This window comes from Lycium barbarum, chromosome 8 (genome assembly GCF_019175385.1).
Source record: "Lycium barbarum isolate Lr01 chromosome 8, ASM1917538v2, whole genome shotgun sequence".
Lineage (NCBI taxonomy): Eukaryota > Viridiplantae > Streptophyta > Magnoliopsida > Solanales > Solanaceae > Lycium > Lycium barbarum.
Window position 1 is genome coordinate 120001484 of NC_083344.1, and position 12992 is coordinate 120014475.

The following is a 12992-nucleotide window of genomic DNA, read 5'->3' on the forward strand; positions in this document are numbered from 1 at the left end:
CGACCGATTTTCGAATAACGACCTCGAATAGAACCTCAATCGCAAGACCCTTTATGATTGGTGATAGGGTGAGAATGGGTTGCAAAAATGGTGTTTTTTGGTGGCTGCTAATGGTGTTCATGGGTATGGAGATTTAATGCAGAAAGAAAAAAGAATGATATCACCTAAGGAAGAAAGCAGCAGTGAGCCTCCATGTTTGTGCTTCATTATCACTCAGATGCTCGCTTCTTTCTTTCTTTCTTGCTTTTTTTTTTTTTTACTTTTTTTTTTTTAAGGTTTGGATCGTCTTCTTAGCTGCTCATTTTTTGTGTGTTCCGGCTGATGATTATAATGATTACTCCCTCCGTTCCATATTATTTGACCATATTATTAAAAATATATGTCCCAAATTACTTGTTCATTTACAAAATCAAAATAAATTAATTAAATCTTTCCCATCTTACCTAAATGTTCTTGAAAATAGTCAATATTGATTAGAATGTTGAAGCTCAAATTCGGCGGAGGGGATTGAGTTGCAGCATCCAATGTAACTGATGCTATTAGGTCGCTAATTACCTTAAAGTTTTATATTGAGATTTATTTTTGCCTTCTAACATCTTTGTTTCTTCTAATCTAACCGGTACTACACGGGTCAGGTACATACTATGCATGACTGCAAAATATTTTGTTTGTGATTGAACATACTTATGGTATTAATGTCAAACACACACTGATTCCTATTTTTAAAGTAGCTAAGTCACATGTATATATTGTTGATATTTCATATTTCGAAAAATAATTATTCTACTCTAGTAATTAGCCATCTCTACATCAGGACTCACCGTAAAGATAACTGACCTCTCTCACATGTATGCAAAACTTTAGAGTTACATGAAAAGTTTTGTATGCTAATTGCAATCGTTTTCACGTTAGGTTCAATGTTGGGTGCAGTTGACAAACAAAATTCAGAATCTAACATTGACACAAAAAGGTTTTTCTCGCTAATTTACACACGTAATAGAACAACGAGTATAAGTTGTTGGAATATTAAACATCTACCCAAAAATGCAAGCACTTCATTTGGACTGTGTTTCTTGAGAAGGCATAATTTTGTACAAGTTGTAACCTATCACCATTTGATTCACAAAAAATTAGTTTAGTTTTCATGTACACAAATCACTTTTGGTTCTCTTTGTTCATAATACTAGGCAAGGTTGGCCCGTGAGGGCATATTTGTTACCTTATTGGTAGACATACTATTTACACACATCTGGGATAAAAAGTACCATTCTTGGATATTGTATGGTTATTATTTACATCACATATGAGAAAACTATTTACAGACTATATACTATTTGCATATTTGATTGAAATGGTGGTGCATTTTTTGTCCCGCAGTTTGCCTTCTTTGCCTTTTTCTTAGCAGCATTTGGCAAAAGGTAACTGCACGGCTGTGAAGCAGCGAGCAATTGTTATTGCTGAGACAAGCTTCACTCCAGTTGTTGTCAGCATGATTACATCAAGTCATCTTGCCCAATGGTGTATCTTTAATCAATTGTTCCACAGCCCGCACTAAGACCTCCAAGTCTGTTCAATCACAAATGCTCAATTAATGTGAGAGGATCATTCAGACCCTAAGATAGCGATGGCAGAAGCTATTCAGATCAGCTTAAAATGGGAGCGCTGAGGAAAGAATGATATCTAGTGGAGATTGGCACCTAGCAAGTTACAACAGGCAAACCTCGTAAACGGATTGAACCCTCACAGAATACCTTTTGTTTTCCACATGAAGAATGTTCTTTGAACCGTAAACTGGAAAGCTTTTTATCAGGATGAAATAAATTGCACAATTTCATTATAGTTGCTAGATTGTTCTTTCCCGTTTCTTTTTCTTCAGGCAGAAATCATGACTCATCTTAGACTTGTGAATTCTTTTTGCAATAATTTGTATACTTGGGACTTTACCCCCCAAGAAACCACCGAAAATCCACGAAATATAAGATGTGACTGAGATACAGATATCTTCACCATCATTTTGTATTTTGTGGTGCTTCAGTAGAAAACTTTAAGATCTAATTTTTTAATATAGTCATGAAATTTTCTTAATGCAAATCAAACTAAATGCAAGATAAGAATTAATTTTCCTTCTCCTGACATTATCAGCTATGGAGGGAATCAAACAAAAATCATATACGAAAACTACAACATACCAAGTGTAATCCCACAAAGTGGGTTCTAGGGAGGGTAGAGTGTACGCAAACCTTACCGCTGCCATGGGAGGTAGAGAGACTTTCCGGTATGGGAGGGTAGAGTGTACGCAGACCTTACCGCTGCATGGGAGGTAGAGAGACTTTCCGGTATGCCCTCAGCTGAAAGAAAGCAAACCAAAGCAGTCCAGGAAAAGAAGCCACGGCAAAATACTAAATAAAGCATGACAAATCAGTCTTAAAAAAAAAGGAATAATGATGTAACTACCACAAAATCATACAAAAATCGAAGTACAAGGCACAATGCATACCATATACAACAACTATAAATAAACTGAAGGCAAGCCATATCTATAAAAGAATCAGAATAGTGAAACCCGTAAACTGATAAATAGGAGGGAAAAAAAAAAAGGAACGAAAACAATTACCTTGTAAAAGTTGCGGAAAATCCAAGAAATTGAGCACGATGTCAAAATATTAGATCTAAAAGGAAAGAGAAACAAAAACCTGCTAGAAAAAGTTGGACGAAAAGAAAAATAGCAAAGTGGTGGACCATGTGGCGTTTCAAGTGCAGGATGAAAGACACGCACTTAAGTACTGTGACACAGGCATGTCAATTTCCTGGATGCAGTTAGAAGAAGCAAGTGTAAGAAAGTAATTTAGGAGTAAATTGAGCTTTTAGAAGGTCAATAAAGAGTACTCCACCAACGTGAGGCAACTATGATATAGTGAAACAGAGATATTGGGCACCTTGATTATGCAGTGATGCTATAAACCGCAAGAGCACCAAAATGTTTAGATTGACAGGAATATTTCAGATTCGTTTCACTTGCCAAAGAGGTTGGCAAGAAATTGCCTTGTCTTTCCTACACAGAAGGTGTAAAAATAAAATGTGATCACATGACATGGTCGGACTGAAAACTTTCCAAAATGAATGGTCTCGCTGCTACACAAACAAGAGCACTTGAACACTTTATAAAAGGTACAGTAGGCGGTATAGCAGAAGCTTACCTCATATTGGTTGCCATATTAGGTAAAATCCAGAGGCATCTAGCAAAATAACTGTTATAACAACAACGGAGGTGGTTATCATTTATCAGTACTGCATTTTCAACCAAGTTGACCAACATACCGACAAATCCTGTAATAAAAATTTGCAACTGCTTCATCAATAATTGTTAGAATGCCATGTAACAGTAAAGGAAAGAACCAAGTGATAAAAAGCCCGTGTTAAACTAAGTTAACAACTCTTAAACTAAGTTAACAACTGAGTGGTTCTTTAAAAACAAAGAACGTTATAGCAAAAAAAATTACAAAGATACAATTTCGACATCAGTCGTTACGGTAGAGATGCCACAAGCAATTGGTTAAAAGAGAAGATAATAACTTCAATTCTTAAATTCGAGGCACTTTTGAGTTATTGTAATTGTATACATCATGCCTCCTGCGATTATAGCCAAAATAATTGAGGTTTTAGTCTATCAAGAAGGTATTTTATTCTTTTTCCAAATTTACCCTTGACAAATTCTTAATTCAATGAGCAAATTCAGTGCTTGTTATATTTTCAAAGCTCCTACAATTAAATAAGGGTATTTTAGTCAATACACCTCTTACTTTTTAGGAGTAAGTGAATTACTTAATCCATGTGACCAAGTCTAAAACCTCAATTATTTTGGACCGGAGGGAGTAGTAATATGTACTTGTATGGGAAATGAAAAGTTTAGAAAACAATAAACCGGAGATGGAGAATGGAGAGTAACCCGTGGAAAATAACGATTACAAGATCAGACTCACAAAGTGAAAGGGAAACAGAGACTTAAGTACCTAAGTTCTGAATTCTCCTCCCACCTACTTCAATTTTTGGAATATGGGAAATGTTGGACCACTGGGAGTTTGGGCCACTCCGATTGCTGCAACTTTCTAACTCTGGGCAGCCCCCAATTACCAGGCGCTTTAATTTGGTGAGGCATCGCATGGCATCACTGGATGACTGATGCATACAAGTGTAAGAAGTTTGAAGTGGTTAAAGGTACTACCTCGTACTTTCCGAGGCATTGTCCCTAGAAGCTTCATCATTAGTGCTAAGTGATCCTGCCAACCCAAGAAAGTTTTCAGTAAGTATATGTTAATTTAAGTAGTAAACCACAATAACAATTCTTGGCAAACGACAGCAACTGAAAAGAACCATAGCGAGCTTATATCCAGGATTAAGAAACTAGAAATTCATCATAAAAAGGAAATAAGTTACGAGTCGGACCAAATAAAGATCATCTCAGCAGCTGGTCAAGTTCTTATTCTGATCCCAAGAATTACAAGTTGAAGAAACAGTCTATTAAGAGATAACATGCTCTTCTTCTTCTTTTTCTTTCTTTTTTTTTCTTTTTTTTTTGGAGATAACATACTCTATTTGTTGAGCGAGTTAAGAGATAACATGGTTACCCCTTTAAAATGATAAATTCAGGCAGCAAGTTAAGAGATAACACAGTCTATTTGTTGAACTTGTGTTTCCTCTTTGACAACTTTAAGTATTTTTTAATATCACCAATTATGAAAACAAAACACGTGCACTTAACTTCTCTCTTCTATCCCGTTTCTCATATGAGTGAAGAAGACACCTATAGCCCTCAATATTTATTGAATTTTCTAAACATTGATGAAAATATGAATCCAATATTATCAAGCTTCTCTGTATTCATTTGCTACATTTCAAATAAACGTCCACTTAAAGACAACGAAAGAGAGAAATGGAACAAAAATGATGATTATCCACATTTTTAATAAAAATAGATAAGACAAGGCAATAGACAAGAGCTACTCAAAGCAGTGCAGAAAAAAGTAAAAGCAGAACTTTGACATATTGCTCATGATAGTACGTACCTTCACGTAAATGAGATATTATATTTAATCATTCAAACAAATAGCAAAGACATAATTTCTCTATATTTTGCTCTTATTTTATCAATTTGTTACCCAAAAATTAAATATCCAAAAGATTAAATTGTCTAAGTAATTTCAGCTTGATGTGGATTTGTGAAGAGAAAAAAGGAACTGGTTGTTCTATAGACTGAATTCCAGAAAAACGATAAGGGATGCAATAAGATCACCAGATGATCACTAGAACTCTAGATATTTAAATCACTTTTGACAAGGCTCCAAGAAGTATTGCACAGACAAACAGAAGACTTTAAGCTAACTGTTAAACCCAACATATCTTCCCTCACCCTTACCTCCACAAATGCAGCTATCAGAACAAAGATTTATCTCGTTCCAATAATAATACGTTTCTTAAAGCATATTAATTTTTCACATCATCTTTTATTACTTGAACTGCTGAGTGGACCTGACTAGATGCATAAAAGTGATCATATGTTTGGTAATAGAAGAGCAAAAGTCAACAGGACATCACAAACATAACAAAAACTAGATGAGGCATCAAGTGCATATTAGACCACCTTGTTCATACAAATAGTTACTGGCTTGTGCAAACACCTAATGCAATGTTAGTCAAATGCGTAAAGCTCAAACTGCCATAGATCATATTGAGTTACGCTGCATTTGTGAAAGAATCACGTGAAAAAATTAATATAAGTGAGAAACTCAGTAAAGCTCACAGAACTGCTATATACCTTACCCAACTCAAAAGGACACATAAAAAGTGAATATGTAAGTCCATAGCAAATTATCTTCAACAAGGATTAAGCAAATCTGTATGGGCAGTGCCTGTAAGCTAAAGTAGCTGGACAGCTTTTAACCCATTTTTAGCCATAAGATAGTTAATCTGCCATATCTTTTAAAATAATCAGATGAACTACATGCAAACAAGTATCTCTAGACTAGACTGCTAGTACATCCTTCCTTAACAAAAAAAGTTTTTTTCTCCATAAGAAACTTCAAAAAGGGTTAAACGAAATTGAGCTCCAGCCCTCCTATGCAATTTAACTTCATATCAATGTGCTTGCTGTAATTTAAACATAAAATGACCAAGTATCAGGACAATACATAGTCCTTTTGAAACATATAAACAGGCATAAAAAGGAAAAACACATAATATAACTGTGGAGGAGTTGCATTTACAATATCATACCTCATCTCTGTCAAAGTTGTCACCACTGTGAGGATTGAACAACACATCACCAGTCGCAAGCTCAAAGCAAATGCAAGCAAAGGACCAAAGATCTGCTGAGGTTGAATATTTAGACCCAATGATGACTTCAGGGCACCGATACTGCCTCGTCTGAATATTATCCGTGAACTGTTTGTATGTCCAACACGCATTCCGAAAATCAAACAATTTGCAGCTTAGGTCAACAGACTCCAGCGCCTTCCTCCTTCTAGAACCGCTCCCTCTCGTAGGAGCCACGTGTTCTTTCCCACTGGCTGTTGCAGTATCAGTGCTAGACAATCTATTAACATTCGCAAAAACTTGAGCTTCTTCTTTGGGCTTTTTTCTGATCTTCTTCTTTTGGTTATTAGTTAAATTCCCGTAGAACTTTACACGGCTCTTCACAGTCCCGAACTCAAGTGAAGCCTTGTCTGTATCACTAGGAAGAATAAGAGGTGCTCCTGATTTTCTGGGATCTTTAGACGGATCGATCGTGGAACAGAGTAGCATGTTTTCAGCTTTCACATCAGTGTGTATGATGGAAAGCTGTCTATGCAAATAATCCAAACCCACTAGAACATGGAAACAAAGTTCTTTAACCATGTGAATAGGCAGTCCTCGATAATCAGTATACTTAATAAGTGACAAGAGATTGTCACCTAAATACTCGAAAACCATACACACATGTTGACCGTTTGGACCTGAGTGCTTAAAATGATCCAGTAACCCCACTACACTTTTTTCTCCGTCCGGGTCGCCTTCCGCAATCTGCTTTAAAATTGTAATTTCGTCCAATGCTGCCTCCGTGTAGTGCTGAGCGCTCTTTTGTACTTTTAATGCTACAAATTGCTGCATTATTGCAAAGACGTATACACAAAAAATGTTAGTACTTGCCACAACAGAAATAAAATATTGAACATCAAAGTTGAAAACCTTAGTCCTTTTAATGAGAACTTTGCAGAGGTATAAGCAAATATTCATGCTTATGCATAATTAAGTGAGCTAGGCCAATTCAAACATAACAAACCATTTGATAGACAACTATTACTCCCTTTGTTTCAATTTGTATGTCTTAAATTCCTTTTTAGTCTTTTTCAAAAAGAATTGTCTCATACCTAATTCGACAACTCTTTTATTTCAATATTCCACGTGATATGTTCAAGGCCACAAGATGGGCATTTTGTTACATTATACATATCTTTAGTTTAAGACCACAAGATTCAAAAATATTTCTTTATTGCCTTAAACTCTGTGCCCAGTTTAGGGGGCAATAGATTGAAGAGCCAGAAGCAGAAGCTCATTTGATATTAATACCTGCTAGGAAATCACAAGTAATCAAAGATTCAAGGGTTTATTCTTCCTCTAGTACCCATTAACACTAAATCTCATAATCCTCCAGAAAATGAATCAGAATCTTCGATCTAAAATATGTATAACAACAACTACTACTACAGTTCCAAAAATGTAGCTAAAAATATTATCAAAATTCTCATTTATACTATGCCCACGTGGATGTAGTGGTACTCCACACTCACTGACTTAAAATCCCAATTGGGCCGTCATATCATTGATCACCCACAAATCCACAATCCCTAAAAGACGAAACCACAATGGTAGTTACAGGTTCGACAAAACCTAGCAATTTTATCTTAAACCCTATATTTATATTTAAAAAATCATTTAATACGTACAAATAATCTATCCAAACCCAGTAAACAAAAAGAGAATTACCGTCCAAAACCCGCAAAACCAAAAGTCCTGACACATCAGCAGCACCTACATAACAACAACAACAACAACGTTCCCAGTATAATCCCAGGTGGGGTCTGGGGAGGGTAACAGACTTTACCCCAGGTAGAGAGACTATTTTCGATAAACTCTCAGCTCAGAATAAAGGGGCCAGTCAAGAATATGAAGATTAAAGCCCCCCACCCCCAGGTCATCCGGATATATGGGTGACTTAAATGGTCAATGCACCTCATCATCAAAGAGACACATCGCCAGTTTCACCTGGCACAAACATGTTGCAGGAATAGACATATGAAAGTAAGAAAACAATAAGATGATAATAGAACAACGTGGCACACCAAATCATTTCGCCTAACAGAGATGTTACTTCAAGTAAAGTATTCTAGTCTACGTACTAACCAGCGTAGCCCCATATGGGAATATATTTATCAGTAATAATTTATTCTAAACTTGCCTAAGTATCCAGGAAGGCGAGACCCTGCATCGGGATGGAAACCAATTTGAGCCTCGGGATTGGAATAAACCTGCAATGGTTTTGCCATTTCCATTTGTAAGTTTAGGGATCAATTTTAAGGGAAAGAACATCACATCAAAAAAGTAAAAGCCAACATATCATACAGCATGCTTTCCTTGAGGTAGAAATCATGTCATGGTTCAAAGTTTTGGACAATGTCCTGAGGTGAGTATTGCAATTTGTCACATGTAACATAATATCATGTCTGCTAAATTTAATTGAGAATTGCATGACTAGCACAACAAAAAGGTGCAGCCATCCATTAAAGAGGATAGAAGTTGCGCGCAGAATTCCACAATACAATGGCAGCATTCATCAACTTAGCAGGGGAAAGGGATACTCTGGAATGGAAGAAGGATAGCAAAGGAATTTTTACTGTTAACTCAGCATACAAAGACCTGAATGTATCAAGTTTTCAAGAAGAAGGATGGCCATGGAAGATGATATGGAAGACAAAAGTACCTTATAAAGTGAACTGTTTTAACTGGCTGTTGGCAAAAGAGGCAGTGTTGACTCATGAAAACTTAAACAAAAGAGGTTTTCACTTATGTTCGAGATGTTTTTTGTGTGGGGATCATAATGAGACAATCAGTCAGCTTTTCTTGCACTTTTCTTGCACTGCAAATGGACAGACCAGCTATGGAGGATGTTTATCAACCTAAAGATCAGATGGGTGAAGCCTGGGAGCATAGAAGGAGTGTTAAAATGCTGGAACAAGGATGGGAATGTAACAAGAAAAGAGAAGAGATGGAAGATTGTCCCATCATGTATCTGGTGGACTGTTTGGAAAGAGTGGAACCAGAGATGTTTTGAGAACGAGCAGAATAATTTACAGAAGTTAAAGATGAACTGCCTAGCTCTTTTTTATTTTTGGTGTAAACAGGAAATTCTAGATCAGACAGAAGATATTTTTGATGTGTTAGATCTCTTGTAAGAATAGACAACTGTAGAGATCAATGCTGTAAATGTAACCTTTTGGAGGGGGACTACATATTTTGATGTAGTAAACCTGTGGACACATAGATTAACGTTACAAGTCTCAAAAAAAAAAAAAAAAGTTGCGCGTAGGAAATATGAACCTCGTATATCAAAAGGATACAGAAGTGAACAAATGAATAAAGAAGTCTGTAAAGATGAGGTCATAAGAATACCACCACTCAAAGTATACTTTTCACCCATCATTTCCATGTCTAGTCGCAAAGAGTTTATTTGAAGCTCAGTGTAGACACATAATTTTTTACCCTTCCCTTCCTTGCTCCATCATTTTTTAAATATTACCTAGGACAAGTTTTTCAAATTTAAATAGGTCAATTTTTAATTTCTGTATAAGATATTACTTTGTTTTGGAAAAAGAATATGTTTTCTACTTTTAGAAAATTTACAGTAGTTATTTTTTTCGTTGTCCAAGTTTTAGGAATATTTGATTTTAGTCTAATATATAGGTGAAGTTATATTACGAAAGTTGCTTTCTTTATCTTTTAGATATGTCTACAGATGTAAATATATTTTAGTACATGATTTCCTAGATTGATATGCATACAATATATAGATGTACTCCTGATGCAATCCGAGTTGCCTCAAGGGCATTTCGAGAACCTTCCCAAGGATTCCAAGTGTGGATGATTGCATGGAAGGATGAAGTGGAGAAAAGGGAGCATCAGCTATGCGTGCAAAAGGGAATACTACTTAAATGTAAGCCATCATTTCATCTTTTCATCTCAATGGAAGACTAACCAAACAAGGACCTTACTTCAGTAAGGGTAAAATTGTAATAGCATAGCTTGTCTTCCTTCTATCCTTAGTATAACTTGTAGATTAAACATTTCATTAGACTTAAGACTATTTTGATGAATGATATTTTGATACTCTTTTGAGAGTTTGAGTGTTCGAGGGCTTGTTGAAGCCATTGATTGTGCTTGTCACGTTGTTGAGAGGATTGGTTGCTTGCGACATTAGTTACCTTGAGGTCATCTTAAGAGATTAGGTGCTTAATAGTGTGTAATTAGGAGGTCTTAGTTAATTAAGAACTTTGGTTGCCTAATTGTGCCTATTTTTGTGTCAATCTATCTATCTTTTACTTTTCTTCTTAAATATTTTGTTTCCACATATCCGTTATTGTATCAACTCCCTCCATCCCAATTTATGTTAAGGTGTTTGACTGGCATAGAGATTAAGAGAAAAAGGGGAACTTTCGAAACTTGTGGTCTAAAATAAGCCATAGAAATTTATGTATCTATCAATCATTTCATTAAGGGTAAAAATTGGAAATATAAAGTTAAATTGTTACTAAATATGGAAAGATGTCATTTTCTTTGCGGACAGACTAAAAAGAAAAGCGTGTATAAGTTGGGACAAAAGGAGTAGTTAGTTTGCATCTTTTTTACATAAGTATTTATTTCATTCTATTTAGAATAAAGAAATGTGAAATGAAAAATAACACCCTCAAAAAAGATGAATACACAAAGGTGAGTTTAGGCACACCATTAGCATGGGTTTGAATTACAATTCTGATACATTCTTCTTCCTTCTTTTCTTTTCAATTTCCTATTTCCCTATTCATTTTGTTCCCTGATTTTTTCTTTCTTTACCCATTACTTTATCCTCGAAACTAGGGATTCTTATCTTCTTCCAAACATCACCTTCAGCAAAAATACAGAAACACCACTCCCTTAAAAAGACCAGACAAATCCTCCTTCATCCTCTCCTAATTTTCTACAATCTCCCAAAAATCTATTTATTTCGCAAATTCCTCTACAAAACTCCAACAAATCTGCTTTCTGTGAAAGCGTCTCACCATTTTAACAGCCCATCAACCCCTCCTATAAAAACACAAGCAAAGACCACCAAAAATCAAGACTCAATAATCTTGAACATACACACACAACCACAAAAGGAAGCACCGTAAAAGCATTTGTGGTCTAAGTGCTCACAACTCAAGAAAAGGATACAAGTACAAAAAGAAAGGCATATAGAAAAGCTTTCTTGGCCAACAGAAATGCTGACATCTTACAGAATTCAAATATTAATGGATAAAATCCTTAGTTAAAAAAATAGTGCATTTGACCTTAAATTATTGCTGGGGCATTGTAACAAAATTAAAGAATTGGGTATCACCACCCACGCATCAAACATAACTTATTCATGCACGGTTACAATTTTCCTCATATCTGATAGTTTATGGGGCCTATTCAACTGCACTTCTCCCAGTGTAATAGTTAATAGTTGATGGTCTGTCCATTAAGGCACTCTATACCCAAAACAATACAACTCTGAAAAGAATAATCATGCAAAAGAACTTTCTTTCGTTGTGCCTCCAAAAATATTGACATTTATAAGGTGTCTTTCAAATTAATCAGATAAGGAAATCTGGTGCTATAGTCGGCAGCATGGAAGCAGGAACGTACAGTTCTATCAGTTACAATGCGAAACATTCCTGGAAGCGAAATACCTGCCCCACTTCCCATTGTGACACCATCCAAAATAGCCACCTGCACATAAAGATCGATAACACTTGTTGACTTAAACATGTCTGCTAAAGTTTGTAGAAAGTTAATTCAGTAAGTCAAATTTTAAGATGATACAATCGCGTACTATGTCACTCTGAAGTCACACATGTCAGCGCTATTACTCAAAGCATCTTATAAGCTTTTAATGGTCATGTGGTAGTGTTATAATGTTGCTTTAAGGAGAGGATAGTTGGAGAAGTGCACTGAAAACAAGAAGCTAAGAGAAAATCAAAAGATTTTAAAGGATGCATGACTTGACTACTTCTCAGCTGCATAAGTTTTAATGTAGAAGGACCTTCGTCATCGTTTCTGAAGAAATTCTAGTCCAGCAAGTCTAGTTTCCTTCTGAATGTTTCAAATATTTAGTCACTTAGACTTTGCTAGAAAAAGTTATGACCATTTTACTCAAGGTAGCAGAGCTGAGAAAACAGGTCAGCAGCATGACTTAGAAATTAAGTTATTGAGTGCACTGGTAGTGGAAAATGAATTCACCACGATGGGGTAGCTTTTCAGTATGCAGTAGCAAGTTTGTATATGGATTTTTAGTATGTTTTAACCTATGACGATATAAGCATCAACATTAGGTGGGCTTTTTGAAGTGAAACCTCCCTTACAGTTTTGATGTCTTCCAAGTACTTTTGGTAACAATGTGTATAAGTTTCACTTAGTAGATTTTAACATATTTCTACCTACTAAATATATGCTGAGTTTCAATTTATCGATTATATGTCGAGTTAGACTATTAAATTGTGCAGATAAATATTCATGAACTGACAGTTAAAACAGAAACTTAAATCCAAAGAATTGATACAAGCGGTGACGCAAAGGAACATCTGTCGAGATCTCCTAATAAGAGAAGGGACATACAACATTTTGATGAGAAATCTCAATATCCAACCTCAATGACAATGCAATATGCAGAAAAAGAAAAAGAA

The 12992-nt window shown here is 35.6% G+C and overlaps 1 protein-coding gene across 15 annotated transcripts in view; it reads right to left on the reverse strand.

The window, feature by feature from the left end:
• Window positions 1-1114: 1114 nt before the first annotated feature.
• Window positions 1115-12992, reverse strand: part of LOC132606946 (uncharacterized) — a 38689-nt gene continuing 26811 nt past the window's right edge. For 5 of the 15 annotated variants that reach the window (XM_060320666.1, XM_060320663.1, XM_060320655.1 and 2 more), the window contains 7 exons: window positions 11956-12039; window positions 6271-7137; window positions 4011-4277; window positions 3198-3327; window positions 2937-3052; window positions 2246-2807; window positions 1115-1566 (listed from right to left, as the gene is read on the reverse strand). In XM_060320666.1, coding sequence (XP_060176649.1) covers window positions 4140-4277; window positions 6271-7137; window positions 11956-12039 — 1089 coding nt within the window. In that variant the 3' untranslated portion in view covers window positions 1115-1566; window positions 2246-2807; window positions 2937-3052; window positions 3198-3327; window positions 4011-4139. Of the gene's footprint in view, window positions 2808-2936; window positions 3053-3197; window positions 3328-4010; window positions 4278-6270; window positions 7138-8019; window positions 8477-11955; window positions 12040-12992 lie in introns of those variants that run through there. The other 10 variants (XM_060320670.1, XM_060320667.1, XM_060320662.1 and 7 more) reach the window with 9 other exon arrangements.